Here is a 17694-nt window from a genome sequence, read left to right as displayed (position 1 = left end):
GAAGTGGGAAATATTCCTGCTGCCCAGGAGTGTTGCTCCCTTCTGGGGGGACAGAGGAGTCCTTGGCTTCCCACCCCTGCAGAACTGGCTGCAAATCCTCAGCTCGGGCTGGGTAAAGTTGGATGCAAATGGAGCAGTTGCTGAAGGGATGCTTCAGGCTGCTTTAGCTCCTCCTTTGCCCCTGGGGAGCCCTCTCACCTGAGGGAAATCGTGGCAGGAGCTGTCAGGGTGTCAGAGGCTCTGGCTGCCAGCAGAGCCAGGACTGCCCTCCCCTCTCAGGCGAGCTGGGACCCAATCCATCCCATTTCCCACAATGACTGTAACCCCAGTACTGCTCATCCAAGCATGGAAATGCTACAATTAGAGCCAAGGGCTTTAAACATCCAAATGATGCCACTGGCAGAGCTTGTGCTCCAATGAGTGAACTGCCAGTGCCTCCTGTGTGATTTGTGCAGCCTTTTCCCAACCCAGAACAGCCTCAGGAACCTAAGTGGATGAAAGGTCTTTTCCAGCCTCACCTCTGACTGCCATGTGTTCCCCCCACTCCTCCTTGTCTTTGGGCTTGAAACACCTGGCATGGCTGAAGGGACCTTCTTTATCTTCTGACATTTTTAAACTCTCACTCTAGGCAGAACAATCTTCTATCTGAATGCTGGGTGAAGTCCTGAATCCTCCTCCTGAATGCCAGAAAAGGAAAAGCTTAAATTCCTCTGGGAGTCCTTCTTTTTAATTCTTTTTGATTCCTCTGCTGCCTTTTCCACTACAAGGAGTGAGACTCCAGGAGACTCCACTTGGCTCCTGGGGTTGAGGGAAGACAGAGAAATTGCCTCTAGAGCCATGCACTGTGTTTAATTTCTCATGGATATGATGAACTCCAACAGCTAGAAATCTTGAGGGGTGTAGAAAAAGCCAAGGTGAGAAATCACAGCCTGCTAGATTGTGCAGTTCAGCGAGGATCATTTAGAATGGGCCATTTATCTGACTGCAGCCAACTGAGCCTTTCACAGGATCATTCCATACAACTCTGTCTCTGCACAGAGCAAACCCACATGAGCCAGGACAGTTCCAGTGTCCCCCCACTGCCAAATCCTCCAGGGAGTGTATTCTTTCCTGGATCTGACCAAAGAGCAATTGCTTCTAGATTTGCTGGAGTGTTTGCAGCCTAGGCATTGGCACCATGGCATTTAAGGTTTCTGTTCAGGTGCAGGTGCTGACAGTAAAATAACAACACCCTGGAGTCCTAACTGCTCTCAAAAACTGAGTAATTACAGCCAGGTATCTGCTTGAGCCCCTGTGACTTTACAGCAGCTTGGCTGTGACTTCTGGTGCACAACACCAAAGTTGTTGCAGCATCAGCTCAGCTCTGCATCCAATGGAGGAACTCTTTCTCAGTGGTCCCAAGCATGCTGCGTTTTTTCCTGTTGCATCCAGGTTTCCAATGCTGCCCAAGGGGCTGTAAGATGTGCAGGAGAGCTCTGGGCTGGGCTGGGCAACATGTTCCTCACCAAATTATGTTTTATGTGGTGAGACAAAATGTAAAAAGACACGTCCTTCTTTAATATGCAGCGAGGGGTTACTTTATAGAGGCTATGCAATGTTAATGGAATTTATCAGCTTAAAAATGTTTTTTAATTGCAAATAACTCAACTGTAATTTATGGGATTGTTTACCCTGAATTGCCTGACATCTCCATTCCTGCACCTTCTAAGGTTTATCATAATCTCCTCCTGGCAGTTCCCATGCAAAGCAGGAATGAGAGTATAATTGTGAGGTCAGTAGCTCTCAGATGGGCATGATGCTTATTGTCATAATTAATGTATTTATTTATTTTTAGCCTTTCCCTTTTGGCCCTGCTGGCTGTTTTACCCTTGTGTTTCTCAGGAAGGGAGTGGCCCACATCAGCTCTCCTGAGCCAAATCTGCCTACAGCTGACTCTGGATCCAAACTGCCACTCACATCATGCCAAACTTTGGCCCTTTCACATTAAGCTGCCTATTCTGTCTCTTAAAAACATGAGTGAAAAATCTATCTGTGGACAGAACACCTACTGATGTCAGTGGGAACTGGCTGAACTTGCTCCAGGGTTGCAGAGCTTTCAATATTTCTGCTGTTGTTTTTGCTCTCTTCCGTCATCTTCTTGGAGAAAGAAAGAAGTGTGGCAGTGGGCATTAAGTCTTAAAATGCCTTGGCTAATGGAGGCATCCTCACATCAGGAACAAATGACATCTGCAAACCCCAGACAGACACTTGTTAGGTGCTACAAAGTGAGAGGGAAAGAAGTGACAATCAAGATCCATCAGTCCCTGCAGGGAGCTGGTGCTTGTGTCCTCCCATCTCTCACCCTGGGACCCACAGGCCCCACCAGCTTCCATCTGGCTCATTGTGCTCCTGCCTCTCTGTGAGACAAGTTCTATCTGGAGTGTCCTTGTCCTGCAAAAATGGAAGAAGCCCTGGTTTCCCCTTGGCACACTGTGCTCATCAGGTTTGTCCCACTCAAGTATCTGATTTAATGGATGTGGAAAAGGTTTGAGGTCCAGAAGTCAATGCAGAAAACAGAAAGGAAGAAAAAGGTAGAAACCAGAAATCATGGGAAATCATGGGAAAAACATCCCATGATTCTGCTGCTCTTGGCTGCTCTGTCTGGTCTGCTCACTTTGGGAGGGGAACAGTGACCATTCTCCCAACAGCCAAAGTGGAACAGGATTTGAACCAGGCTGGTTCTTAAATGTTTCACCTGCTTCAGTTAAGTCAATTTCTTTAAACCATGAGTGCATCTTTCTGCTTTTGCCCTCAGTCTTTCTGATGGAAGACAGAATAAAGTGAGACAGGATCTCACTTGAAATATTCTGGCATCACGTCATCATGCAGAGCTTACCTGGGTGTGAGTCAGAATTACCAAGGAATGGGATGCTGCTCTCCCCACAGGGAAATGCTGCCTCTCTGGATGCAGGGTTTCCATTGAGGCACTGCTAAAAAAAACAAAATAACCCATTCCCCACCTGGCCCCAGCACTGTGCACTGCCACACTGGGCTTTGGAATATCACAAAAGTGACCATTATCAAAGCCAGCATGATAAGTGAGCTAAAGCAGGCTCAGCAGGGAGAGGAGCAGCAATCCCAGCCCCTCTCCTGGAACTGGGCAGGACTTTGGTGTTGCTGTGGCAATGAATGAAAAAAAAAAAAAAAAAAAAAAAAAGAGCATTTTTAAGCTCTTCCAACTGCAGCAGCCAGGAGCTGTGTGAGAAATGCTGCACCAAGCCCAGAACAGCCCAGCCCAACCTGTTTGCTCTGCTTTGTGCTCCTCCCAAGCCTCTCCTCCCCTGTCCCTGCCCCAGCAGCTACTGAATGCAATTCAGGAATGCCCCAGGTTTGTTTGTGCCCTGCTGGTGCTGGGAAGGTCCTCAGAGCCTGGCACACAGAGCTGTGACAGCAGCAAAGGAGGTGTCTCAGCCTAGGGGGACGGAAAAGGCCCACAAAACATTAATTTAATGTCATGCTAAAGGCCACTGCTGGTGTGGAGCCCTCAGTGCAGAGCCCATTCTACAGCCTGGCTATAAAGAATTAATTTAAAAGCAGGATGTGGCCTTTCTATCTCCTGATTTCTTTGTCCCATCATTACCCTTAAGCAGCAGCTCGTTGTACTTGTATTTTAGGTAGCAGAAAATGAGTGTGGCAGGGGTGAGTGCTGTCACCTGGCACTGCTGGGCATGTGCTATGTGCATCTCCCACAGGCTGTGTTGGGATACTGCACAGCCTGGTGTTTGCTAGGAATTGGATTTTTGTTTTAAACTTTATTAGTGTGCAGCTCATCATGCACACTGCTAAATGTCTTCTTGCCACAGGAACAGCACTCCTGTGTCCCCTGCTGTCACCCCAGGCAGGGCTGTGCTGCCTGTTTGTGTTTCCTTTGACTGCTAAACTGCTCATTGGAAATTAATTCATAAATAATTCATTGGATGTTGCACTCTGTGCTTTAAAGTTCACCGTGTAGGTGGTGGGTTGTGGGTTTTCTTAGAAGTGCCAGTGCTTTTCTCCTTTCATTTTTCTGTGTTAATCTTGTGTGTGTGCAGAGCTCCCACTGCAGCCTGTTGGTTCTGCTGTAGATGTTTTAATGTATTTCTGGCAGATGATAGTTATTCTCAAATTTAGCTATTATGGTTCAGGATTATTATGTTGCAAAAACTCTCTTCTTTTGAGATTGGGGTTTATTGTAATATCCAAATGATTTTTGGGAGTAGTTACAACTGACAGAAAAATAACAAATTATCCAGAAATGCACCTCCCCTGTCCCATGCACACACACATATGCACTCACCCTTCCCAATCAGTCATTTATTAGTCCTAAACCTGATGGTGCTGGACAGCAATGAGAAGATTTTCATCTCCCTCATTTCCCAAGGCAGGTTTTGGTTTTTTGGGTGGGCCTTACAGCAGACATGGCTCTCTCTGGAACCAGTGTCACCTCTGACACTGCTGATTTCAGCTCTGGGGCCTCCTTAGTTTGTTCCTAGAAAAGCATTAAACCCTGTATAAATAGGTAAAATATGCAAAAAGGGCTTTGTTTGGGTTTTTTATTTTGTCTTATCTTTTGTTTGTTTTCTTGTCTTCCCAATCTGGCAAAGCAGATACAAGACCCACATCCAGTGATTAAAATCCCATCTCAGTCATGTGCAGCATCCTTGGAGCTCTCAGCTGCTGAACTCAAGTTGCAGGTAGAGTTCAATGTATTTTTGTTGTTTTAAAACATGCTGAAACACCCAGCAGCACTGCAGCCTTACTGTCCCCTGTGTACTCGTGGGTTATGCTGGCATTTAGAATATTCCTGTTTCACAGTCTGGGCAAGGGGGTGGCATGGGAATAGGGCTCTAAGAGGATCATTTAGGCTGGAAAAGGCCTCTAAAAGCACCAAGTCCAACCATGAACCAGCACTGCCAGGTCCAGGCAGGGAGGAGAGGTGGGGATGGGGGCTGGTGACAACTCTGCTCCAGTGAGGGGAACACAAAACCAAATCAGGGAGGTTATTGCAGAGAGACCAATGGTGTTTTGTGCCTCTCCCCTCCCTACATGCAGCCACTGAAAGGAGCCCAGCAGATGGGATTGCATTCCTCAGTGAGGAGGCAGTGGGCTGCTTTCTGCCTCTGCTGCTCAGGAGACTGAAAGCCAAGTCCAGAAATAGGGGGAAAAAAATGGTGTAGGTGTGAAAGGGAAAATACCAGAGCTGGTGATACACAGGCCTGGTTGTGGGATGGCCTGAAGCAGAGCTGTTATGTGCAGAGCTATTCACAAACCCCAATTTTAATAAGTGCAGATCATATCAGTAATGTAGATTACAATAGTGTGAATCAAATATTTAAAGACTACTTACACTCTGCTTTTTATCCTGAAATGACTGCAGAAAAGAGCCAAGTTCTTCCTGCTGGCTTGACTTCATGCTTTTTCTCTATTAAATGAGGCCATATAATTTTCCTCTGGGATACATTTGGCACTGGAGCTATTTAGGTCTGAACCTTCATCACTAAATTGAGGAAGATTTTTCAGTTCAGCTTAAGGAGAGAAGAATCAAGGTCATAGCACTGGAGAAAAACTGTTAAAAACAGATCGTTCTCCTTGCTGATTTTCTGGCCACTGTTCATAAAAATAAAAAATAATCACACAGATTTAACAACTGAACTTCAGCAGCAGCAACTTGTCTGTACTGAACACAGATGAAAAAATATGAAAACCCAGCTGCACATAAAATTTTAAGCTGTGGAAGTTGTTATCATTTTACAGAGTATGAAATGGACTCATTTTATCTAAATGATTCTTTATTTGGTAATTATTTTTTGTTTATCTTGGCTGTTTAGGATAAAAAAAAAGGTGTCCTGGCTTGAAAAGGAAGTGAGTTTTTTGGGAGTCTGGTGGTCAAACTGCACCAGTGCCAAACCATGACATGAGGAAACAATTAATCACCTGTAGGGGTAGAAAAGATAGCAAGAAAAAATTGGGAGGTGCTTCTTAAAGAGTGAAGGGCAGGATACTTGGGAGGAAATTGCATTGTGATGATTTTCCCAGGAGCTGAATTTGGAAGCCAAATCCTGGTTTTGGATTCCCAGACTTAAAAAATGGTGCAGATGCTGCTGCTGTTGAGTCCCACCCATCATTTCTAGCATGGGGGCACTGCAAAAATGCTGCTGCTCTGCTGAGCTGCTGAACTCCCCAGTGCTCAAACCCCACCCCACGAGAGGCAGGGGCTGAGGAGTTCCCAGGGCTGGGAACCTCCTGCCAATGTGCTTCTTCATGGGGGATAATTCATGCATTATCTCATTGTCACTTTGCTGGAAATTCCAAATTCAGGCCAACATCTGCAGCTGGAGTTCAGCTGAAAGATGCCTTTTCTCTTTTTTAATATTTTTTAAAGGACAAACTGTCAAAGAGCCAGTGAGGGACCAGAAGGCTGTGTGTGCCCACCCAGCAGAACTGAGGGAATTTGTGTGGAGCCTGGTAAACAGCAGCCCCTACAAACTGGAAAACAAATTTCCTCCAGCCTGGATTCTGGCTGTGTCCCAGTGGGAACTGGGCTTTGTCTCTCTGAGGGGTTTGGAAGGCACAAACAACTTTCCACCCGGATTGAAATCTTGCAATTTGTTCAGATAATGAGCCTCAATCAATGCTCTCATTTACTGGCAAAATCCAGGGCGAACAAATTCATATTTAAAACCCAGCTCCTGCAAAATGCCCTCAGAAGTGATTGCCTGGCATGTGCAGAGTCACCAATGAGCAGCTGATTAGTTGGCCAATTAAAATAAAACTGATGGATCATTAAAACAGCCAGAGGTTTCCAAGAGGCTTTCTGTGACTTGGTCCAGAGGCTGCTGGGTTTGGGGTTTAGTTTTTTGGTGGGTTTTGTTTGTTTGTTTTGTTTGGTTTTGTTTTTGTTTTTGTGTTTGTTTTTAGAATTTTATTATTATTTTTTCCCAGGCAGACTGGAGCTCCTGCTCCCTCCTCTGTGTGCAGGTGGGGATCTGTTCCTGGGTGTGTGCACCCAGCTCTGGTCACTCCTGGAAAACCCTGAGCTCCTGCTGGTTTGGAACACGAGCAGCACCAAATTCTCCTCTGAGAGGTTTGTGATGCCCAGGCAGGACCTCAGTGCCTGCAGCAGCTCTTGGCTGTGAGTCTCTAATGCCAGGGCAAGGGTGAGAAAATCTACAAATATAAGAAAGACTCAACTCTCCCCAAATAAAAAAATCCTTTGTTTTGTTGATGACAGGTTTTCTTCCAACAGCAATTCACAGAAATTCTCATTCCATCTCCTACAGCATTTTTGGCATAAATACATCCATTGCACCTGTGAAACAGATCACTGCAGTGATCAACAAAAAAACCCCAACATCTCTTTCCTTCTTAACAATCATTATTTTATTAATATATTTTACAAGATTGCAGTTGAAATCATTTAAATACAAACTTTTTTTTTTTATACAGAAAGTGTAATAAAGTTAAAATAGTTCCTTGTGTAATTCATAGCATTATTGCAATGCTTACAAAATTTTGCATAGAGTGTGCAAGGATTGATGTTATTTGATACAAAAAAGCTTTATATTTTCCCACACAACCACACACATACATAAATTAAAAAGAAAAAAAAAGCCAAACAAATCTGAATTTCGTCATGAGAACTGTGATAAGACTTTAAATTCATTTTGTCCTGTTTACACGATCAAGGTCATTGGTGGTTTTCAGAGTAGAGGTCAGACAAGGTATTTTCCCATCACAGATGAAAACTGCTGTAGCACAGGGGTCATGCCTTTTATGCTGCTGCTGGAGATGAACAAGGTTTCCTTTGACTCTCACTGAATGTTTTGCTGTTGGCTCTGCATATATGGAGCTTTTCTGGGTGAATATTGACAGCTCTATTGGCATTTGCTTGCAGGGAAACGAATTCAAATACGGGGTGGGAAAAAAGAAACAAAGCCACAAGGAAAATGCAGATCCAGCAGGTCAGTCCCTTCCCTGCTCCCAAAGCACCCACAGGGCAGGTCCAGACCAAGGCCTGGCCACAGCTCAGGGAAAGCTCTGGCCTAGGGAGGAATCCAGGTGGGGATGGTGTCCACTCAGCCCTGCTCTGACACACACAGTGGACACTGCTTGCTCAGATCTGCCCTTTCTGAGGTTCCTGACACACTTACTCTGCAGGATTTGTTCATCTTCACTTGCTCTGGTAACCCACAAAAAGGGATGAGAGAGTGGATTCCTGCAGCAGTGCCTGCCCTCAGGAGCTGCTGCTCTCAAGGAGGCCAAAGGCTTGGGAGAGCAGCACCCAAAAACGAGCAGCATCACTTATCCTACTCAGGCTGCAGGTACACACCATCTGTACCATCTGCAGAACCACTAAACTGCCAAAGGGTCTCTTTATCCATCACAGAGTGCACAGGGCCAGGGGAGGACCCAGCTGGAGACAAAACCATCAGGCTCTGGTTTGGTGTGGGAGGTCACTCCCTGCTCTAAGGCAGCCTCCTGGAGAGATGCAGCCCTGGTGTGGGGCTGGTGGGCTTTGCAGCTAAGGGAGTGTGGGAGAAGCTCTAACAGCAACAATTTTTTCAGCTGCAATCCAAGCTTCAGCAAAAATAGCACCACCCACAAATAATTGCTCTCTTGCTCTCCAGTGTGAGCCTGCCTCAAGATGTTTCAAGGACTCCATTATGAGGAAATTTTTAAGAGACCAAAGGACATACATTGCTTTAGGAAGAGAAAATGCATTTAGCAGGAAAGGTTTCAGAGGGCTCTATCTCCCATCAGTGGTAAAGCCTTTGAATGGGGAAAAAAATGTAAAAGTACAATGCAATTTAAAATTCCTGTTACATGCAAAGATGCACATGACTTGTGCTTTGCAATGAGCCTGTTCCTATAACGACAAATATGCTGGAAATGGTAAAACTTTCCATTTGGGTAGGACCCCAGGAGAGGCTCCAAAGAGCCCTCTTTAATCTCAGGAGAGAAGTCTGTTTAGCTAAAGCTGCATGTTTTTATCTGAAGTATTTGGTGGCAAAATGTAAATGTAACATTTTCACAGAAATTGCTCCTGATATTTTCTCTTCCTGGTGGAAAGTTTCAACCAACTAAATGAGGCAAACATACAATTACATATCATTTCACAGTGGATTTACCCCTCCTGTTCTTTAATCCCTGTTAAAAGCTAACAAAAGCCCAATCCATGGATATCAGCTTCCTCAAAGGAAACCTGACTTCCTCTGAACAGGCAGCCCATCACTCCTGACTGGTGGCACAAAATCCCAGCCACCACAGGGCTTCCAGCTGCAAGAAGGTGAGACATGTCCTGGGAGAGACACCAGTGCTAACTTTGCTGCAGGAATGACACTTGTAGCAAATTAATTTTTAAGGGACTTGCACCTCTAGTTTAAAGTAATTTGGATGGGAAATCTCAGTGGGGCACTCTGATTGTATTTCCTTCTTCGTTTCAGATAAAATCCTGCAGCTTTAAATATCCATCTTTTGCTGCGTTCTTTATACCACGTGTCGCTTTTCACAAGGGCACAATACAATTCAAGTGGCAGGACAAGAGAGGCTGAAATGATAAAGCCTCAGGGCTGGATGTGCATAACCAGGGGCCTCTCAACCACAGCAGACTTAAAAGCTTTCTAAATACAAGCTATTCACTATAATTTCCATCCAAGCCCCAAGCCACTGTGGTTATTGCGGATGGAAACAACACCCCAGCAATCTTGAACAGCCCGAGCTCTAAGTGGTTTCAGTGACAGTAATTCCATTGAGCTCCATGAAAAGATCAAGCATAATTGCCACCATATTTAGTAAAATGGATGTTATTAATTTAAAGTATAATAGTGCAAAGGGACAGAGACGTTGACTGCATTACTGTGATTAGGGTGATGTCTCTCCCCATTTCTTCCCCTTCCCTCCTACATGCCTTGTTTAATTCACTCCACTCTTGCTTGAATAACCTCAGCACCATGTCAGTGTTTAACCCTGCTCCACTCACAGCCATAAACTTGGCTACATCAGCTGTGAGTACACAGCAACTGCCAGGCAGAATTCACCTGGAAGTCCCAATTTTATCATCATTTATCACCACTGCTACACGCAGGTTTTGGGTTTTGGGTTTTGGGGGCTGCTGGATTTGGAAGCAGGATGCCAGCTACCAAAACATTACACAGCAATTTCAGAGCTGAGGAAAAAAAAGGTTAAAATGGGAAAAAGGGAACAGTTGCCAGGATCACGTTCCTGAGCAGCCAGGGCAATAAAAAGGCTGATATTTTCACATTCCAAAAGCACCAAAGCAGTGCTTGGCAAAGCTTGGCAGGAACACGCCCTGTGCTTGCTGGGGTGAATTCTGGATGATGACATTTCAAAATTTAAAATGTCAGCCATAAAAAAGAGCACAGCTCTTTTTTCCACAACTTTTTTCCTTTTTTCTATTTTTTTTTCCTTTTTTTTACTGTAGGTACTTCTAAAATGAAATCATTGCAGCAGTTACTCTTCTCCACAAAGCAGCCACTGGAGTTCCTGCCCTGCTAATGCTCAGGTGAAGAGCTGGCACCATTTTCTCAGTTTATTTATACTTCCAGCCCAGGATGCTGTCTTTAAGCTTTCTGGGCTATTTCTCCACATTTCAGATTTCAGGTAACCTTGCCCTCTGCACACATTTCAAGATTTTTCACATTATTTCCTCCTCTCCCTGCTAACCAAGTTAGAGCCTCCCTGCCACTTTATTCTCTCAAATGCAGCTTTATGATACACCTGCATTTTTCCTACCCAGTTCAGAAAAAGCACCATTAAAGTTAATGCATTTCAGGCATGAGGGCAACCAGAGAGGGATGAACTTCTTGAAGTCTTTGGTCTTTGTCTCACTCTCTTTTGCAATGTGAAACTTAAAGCCATAAAAACAAACGTAAAGAAAATTGGCTTTTGTTGTAAACAAGTGTATATGAGAGTGTGTGTGTATTTGTGTGCAAGTGTGAGCATCTTATGACAACAAAATGCATTTTCACTAGGCTGTGATGTGAGCTAGCCTTCTCAAGTTCCACAGGAATCTCCCTTTAACCTTGGAGCAGGTTCTAGGGAGGGGTTTTTATTTAGCCATCATTTTGCTGTACCATATACTGCAGATTGTATTTTTAGGCTTATGCCTTCAAAGTCTGTTTGTGCAATGTGATATTTATCATAAGAGGAGAAAAAACCCCACAACCCTTCCAAAACACAGCTGTTAGACAGCACATGACTGAGGTAACCAAATACAAATCACTCCTGCACATGCTCAGTCTTCTAAAAATGAATACTTAGGAGAGGCTTTATAAATGTTGTAGTAGTTACTGGCTTCCCCTTTTGATGACTTCCTTTACTGTTAACATTTCTTTGTACTGTTTAGCTATGGGGTAATATGCTTCAAAATGAATGAAAAGCCCAAACAAACCAACAGCCAAAAAAATCCCACAAAGAAACGTGGAGAATGGGTACAGATGTACAGCCAGTATCAGGAACTCTGCCTTTGCTAATGGCAAAGTCTTTTTGCTTTAGGAGAACCATCCTGCCCCAGCCATGACAGGAGGCTCACAGAGTACATGTGGTAAGGTTCCAGTCACAGGTGAGCACTGACTGTCATTCTCCTGACCCTTTCCTCAAGTGCCCCATTTACAGCAAACTGGACGAGGTCCTGCAGCCCCATAGAGAGCCAGCACACAGAAATGCATTTATGACCCTGCCTGGCTGCCCCAGGTGCAGGGACACTGTGGCACAGCCCCTTGATGAGTGTTTGGGTGGGGTTTTGGTGCTCACAGCTGCAGTGCAGGGTCTGGCTCAGCCCCAGGGGCTGGCAGTGCTCCCCCTGCCCTCAGCCCCAGCTCTGGCCATGAACTCATCACCACCTCTCCCTCTGAGCTCAGCAGACACAAACTCAACTCCATTCTGAGACCAACCCCACCTCCCACACAGCAAATGCTCCACTTCAGGCCAAATTCACAAGGAAAGACACAAACCCTTGCTTGTCTCTGGCATTTTATCAGTGGTAGGTAGAGCACCTGCATGAAATTCCAGTCAGGGAAGCTCTGGATTAAATGGATTCAGGGAAAAGCAGCCCACACAGGTACAGCTACTGTGAGGGATTTCTGGGCAAGGCAGGAGGAGAAGGGACTCTCCTGCACTTGCCTTGTCCAACAGGAGAGTCCCTTCACAGCAAACTGTGGAGTGTGAGATGGCTGGATGTGTTAGCAGGCAGCTTTTTAAACAAAATGCCTGATTTTTCCCATGGGATCTGAGACACAATCCTGTTTGCTCTGCTTTCATAGAATCCTGGAATGGTTTGGGATGAAAGGGACCTTAAATCATCCAGTTCCAGCCCCTTGCCATGGGCAGGGACACCTCCCACTAGACCAGGCTACTACAAGCCCTGTCCAACACTAGCAGGGCATCCACAGCTTCTCTGGGCAGCCTGTGCCAGGGCCTCACCACCCTCACAGCAAGGAGCTTCTTCCTAATCTTCAACCTAACCCTGCTTGCTGTCAGTTTGAAGCCATTCTTCCATGCCCTGTTACTCCCTGCCCTTGTAAAAATCCCTCTCCAGCTCTCCTGGAGCCCCTTCAGGCACTGCAGGGGCTCTGAGGTCTCCCTGGGGCCTTCTCTGCCCCAGGTGAGCACCCCCAGCACTCCCAGAGGGGCCCTCAGAGCATCTCTGTGCTCCCCAGTGTGTCCCCATCCTTCTGATGCTGGGACCCCAGAGCTGGACACAGCGCTGCAGGTGGGGTCTCACAGGAGCTCAGAATCCCCTCCCTTGACTGCTTTTGATGCAGCCCAGGACAGGATTGGCCTTTTGGGCTGTGGCTTCAGGTCATGTTGAGCTTCTCCTCAACCAACAAGCCAAGTCCTTCTCCTCAGGAACATTCCTCACCCATTCTCTGCCCAGCCTGTGTTTATGTTTGCCACTTCCTGACCAGCTCAGGCAGCATCACCCAAACCAGTCTTAAAACTCAAGTGGTGTTCAAATCATCTACAAATCCCTAGAGGGGTTCATTCTTTCTAGAAACAATTCCTCACATTTCACCACAACACATAATTTTATGTTTTTTTAGATGGAAACATAGTTGAAATAATTGAAACAAGAATTTCTTTCAGCAGACATAATTAAGGTACTTTTTGTTCACCTCAGAGAAGCATCTGCAGTGATGGCACAGATGTTAAGGTCATTTCCTAGCAGCTCCCCAGCAGAAATTCACACCAAGATATGAATGTCCTTAGCAGTTTCATGGCTGCTGTGACATGAGAAGGTGATAACCTCATCCAAGAGCCCAGCTGGGAAAAGCAGCTACTCAGAATTAATTCGTTGGGATGGAAATTGGGAGCAGCCAGAGGGTGGCACAGGGATTGAGGACTGAGCCACTGCTGTGTCTGGAGCAGAGCACAGAAATCAGGATGCAGCACCCCTGGTGGGCTCAGCCCTGCCTCCCTCACCCCCCTGAGCACTCCCAGGGCTGGGAAGTTCATCTGATTCATTGACAGGAACTCCTCCTGCATCACATGTCTTCAAACTGCTCACACAGGATTTGGTTATGGATTGGGCCATGCTTGCTATGAGGTTTGTGATCAGTTTTCAATGAAACAGGGAAAAAAAAAATCTACAGAAAATGTAGGACTATGAATGGGACTTCAGCCATGGCCCCAGAGGTAACATACACAGTATTTTGCTATATTTAACATGGTAAGGAAAAAAAAAGTCTGTATCATTCTAGGTGCCCCTACAGTCTTAATGTATTTCATCAATATCTGTTTTAAGTTGCACAACCAGTTCCCAAGACACCCTCCTGTCCCTCCCCCCAAATAAACTAGATTTAATAACAAGATAAATATGATGTGCTTCTCCTTGCTGAGTGCATTGACTTAAGGCATAGGCACAATTCCCCTCTTTGAACAGAGATGGTACAGTCCTGTGTCCCAATACAATTGTTACCCTGGGTGACCCTTTGCATTCAAATGTTGACTCAAGACATAATAATTACAGGAATCATTCATTAACAAATAGTTTGAATTCGTTAATTTATCAGAAAACATTATTGAAATAAAAGGAAAGAATTCAATCCTCTTTCAGGAACAAATGTTTTTGGGAGTGCTGCTTTGTTGGGCAGCAACACATCTAATCTAAACTCCATAGAAATCTTCTCTGAGTCCAATCAGTTTTGGATTAAGCCAGAATTGTTAATTAAAAAATAAAAAATTAAAAAAAAAAATCAAGCCCTGGTACTCTCGAGACCACAAGAAAATACGTGAAAAGCTGTAAGAAAAGGGAATTGGCTAAATTATTTCTAAAGATTTCTGCCAGCTATGTTTTATCTTGAAAATCACTTGAAGAATACCAGCTTTGGTTAGATATCACTAGGGATGGGCACAGATCTGTCTTATTTGCACATGAGGTAATATTTCAAAAGCATCTCAGTGGCTTAGAAACCTTGCTGTCCTCGTGAGATTTGTTGTCACTTAGAAACTTTTGTCTTAACTGGTATATTTGGTTTTTTTAAAGGATTTTTTACATACATGTGGATGAAATTATGGGTCAGATTTCAATGATCTGGGCTCTTACCATTATTTTTCAAACCTTCAAAAGTGGAAGTAATGTTACCAGATCAGAATTTTGTGTTTTATCCTGCCCGTGACTCCTAGACTTTAAAATAAGGAAAAAAATGCAACCATGATAAGATTCAACCACAGAGTTTTGGGGACTCAAATTCTAGAGGAACCAGCATCCAAAGCCCTTCCTTTCAATAATCTGGCTTTGTCACAATCTTTATAAATCCTTAAAAAAAGTCTTTCATTGTCAGCATCTCTGATAATTGCAGTTTCCACCAAATCTAAGTGATCTTGGACTCTGTATCTTGAAAAGAAAGATGACAAAAATTCTGGTGTAGCATCTACATTATACACTTAATTTTATGATTTTCTCAGTTTCTAGTTAATTTTCTCTGTTTCTACAGGTATTTAGGTAATGTCCAAATCTTAAATCTTCACACCTTCACATTAAATGTGTTCAAAATTGAAGGTGTTAATGGGGAGTTTGGAGGGTGATCCAGGACACCTGTTAGCAAAAGAGGTTCAGAATTTTTCTACTTAGTCCAACTGTCACAATTTTGTTCCTTCCAATAACTAAATACACACACCAGTTTTGCCAGCACAGAGATGATTTTAGGTTAATGTTGGACCTGATGTGTCACACCTGAATAGCAGAAGGCATGCTTGGCCATGCACAGGCCAGTGTTGAACCCTTTCAGAAAATCACATTTATTCTTTCAGCAAGAAGGTCTGGACTTTCCTGCTGGCCAAGTGCATCCATCTCTCCCAACAGGGAGCCATGCTTCAGGTGATAATTAAAGAGTAATTTAACCTCAGGTATCTTGGATGACTGTAGCTGATCAGAACAGCACATCTGGATGTTTTGTTGTTTTTAAAACTATTTCTTTTTCATGCCACCGATTTAATGGCACAAAAATAATCAGAGATGCTTCTCTTCCCTTTGGATGGTGGTGGCTCTGCATTGGTTCCAGGGTCTTGCCCAGCCAGCAATCCCATTGCTCTGAGAACATGATCAAAAACGAGGGGTGATCATTGCACTGTCTTAATACAGAAGGGTCCAGGGGAGCATCAGATCCAATTCAGCAGATTGTACCAGTAAATTTTGGTGTGGGAAAGAGAAATGCTACACAAATGTAACAGGGTCACCCTGGGATTCCTTGTACTGAAACATCATTTTACACAGAGGATATATATATATATATCTTATATATATTTTTTTTATATATATATTCACACACACGCGCGCGCACACACAAAAAAAGTCTTTGATAGGCTTTCTGTGTTCTAGTAAAAATAGTTGGCAGCTGGATCTGTGAGACCAGAACTGGCTTTTGTGCTGCCTGTGATGCCCCTCTGCAAAGTGTCTCTCAAAGGCAGACGCTCGTGTTTATCTGGCAGGTGGAGCTGCTGCCTGCCTGGGACAGGAACAGCCTCCCATTGGGACACACACAGAGCTCGTAGATTTTTTGCCTGGACCCTGCAGAAGAGGAAGATCCTTGAGGCAAGTTAGGTAGTTTGATTTTTGCAGAATTCAACGTTATCTGGAGTCAAACGCGGAGAGAGAGGGGAAAAAAAAGAGAGAAAATTAGTGGGGAGCTGTTATTTCTGATTTAAAGAAAGAGCTGTTATTTCTGATTTCTGTGTTTAAAGAAGCTTCCTCCAGACAGCTCAGCTGCTGCAAAAACTGGGTAGGGAGGTGTTTGAGGATGGGAAAGTCTGATACAAATCTGGGTGGGCACATTATCTGCTTTTACCACGACCTCCAGTTTGTTTCTGCTGATGTACCCACTGTGTTTTCTTGGCTTTTGGCTTCCTGGGACACCTCCAGGAATCCAATCCCAGGTCTGGATTGACCCAACCAGAGGCACCCCACTGTCAGATGGAGAGCATGGATGGTTCACACCCACCCAACCACCCTGCTCCTCCATCAGGATCTCTGCCACTGTGATCCCATTGCCAGTTACACTTGCAGGCTCCCAGCACTGACTTTTATGTATATTTTATGTATATTTTATGTATATTTTATGTATATTTTATGCATATTTTATGTATATGTGTAACACTTTTGTGTCTATTAAAATAACTCAAATGCTCTAACAGTCCTAAATTCCTCCTTACAAAACAACATAAGGCAAACAACATGTGGCAGCTCTCAGACATGTGGCAGCTGCAGGGGAGTGCTCTGGCATCAGCCAGAATACAGTAAAATAACCTGAACCCCAGAGTAATACAGGGTGACTGAGAAAATCAGCAATGACAGTAAGAATCTCCCAGTTTAGTATCCACCCATCTCATGTCCTGAAAGATAGAAGTCAATTTATGCATTTTAAAAGCAACTTAATACTAAAATCAACTGCTTGAACTTGTGAAATGTTTTGGATTTCAATCTCAGTGTATTAAGTTGGGTTTTTTTTTTCTGGTATTTTTCAGAGGCTTTTCCTTAACACCCATGGTCTAGGTTTGGACTGTCTTAAAATGCAAATGTTTAGAAATAACTGAAACTACAATTAAAAAGTCTTTCTATTTTTTACCCCTGACACTAAGATAGGTAAATCTTAACTTATGTGGGAGCCCTCTTGCCTGGAGGTTTGTGTTCCATAGGCAGCTCCTCCTGACAAGGGTCTCAGTGGTTTCTCCACTGGGAGCTCCTCAGCCTCATCCTTTGGTGTCTTCCATCACTGTGGCAGGAGGAGGGGATGAGAAAACATCAAAACCATGTGCCCACATGATTTTGTGACACCAAAATAGGCTTAACTCAACACCTACTTTACTTCTGCTCCATGTTATCAGCTTTAATTGTTCTCTCTTCCCCTTTGGAAGTTTCTCCAGTGCAACAACCTGTGTCTCCTAATGTTCCCTTTTGTTCCAGAATGAAACATCAGCCACAAAAGCTTTCCAGATCAATACCAGTGAATTAAGCTCTTCTTATAGAATAATATATGATAAAAGATTTAATTATGCCGACCAAGTAAATGTTTTAAACTGACAAGGAAACAAAGGATTTAGGAGCGGTGTGCATTTTACAGCTGCATAAATCTGCTGGAACAACAGATGCTATTACCCATGCACTTTAAAAATAATGAATCAGCCTTTGCCACGGAGTGAGCCTGATTTGCATGGGATGTG

General features: G+C 44.2%; 1 protein-coding gene across 7 annotated transcripts in view; it reads right to left on the bottom strand.

Annotated features, from left to right (window-relative positions):
* Nucleotides 1-7375: 7375 nt before the first annotated feature.
* SGCD (sarcoglycan delta) overlaps nt 7376-17694 on the bottom strand; it is a 307039-nt gene continuing 296720 nt past the window's right edge. For 6 of the 7 annotated variants that reach the window (XM_071443431.1, XM_071443435.1, XM_071443436.1 and 3 more), the window contains one exon: nt 7376-16109. In XM_071443431.1, coding sequence (XP_071299532.1) covers nt 15936-16109 — 174 coding nt within the window. In that variant the 3' untranslated portion in view covers nt 7376-15935. The remainder of the gene's footprint in view (nt 16110-17694) is intronic. The other variant, XM_071443434.1, reaches the window with a different exon arrangement.

This window comes from Agelaius tricolor, unplaced genomic scaffold, assembly GCF_023055355.1.
Source record: "Agelaius tricolor isolate 1412-34295 unplaced genomic scaffold, bAgeTri1.0.p SCAF_18, whole genome shotgun sequence".
Lineage (NCBI taxonomy): Eukaryota > Metazoa > Chordata > Aves > Passeriformes > Icteridae > Agelaius > Agelaius tricolor.
The sequence above is the reverse complement of the archived record's forward strand: the minus strand, read 5'-3'. Positions and strand labels throughout refer to the sequence as shown.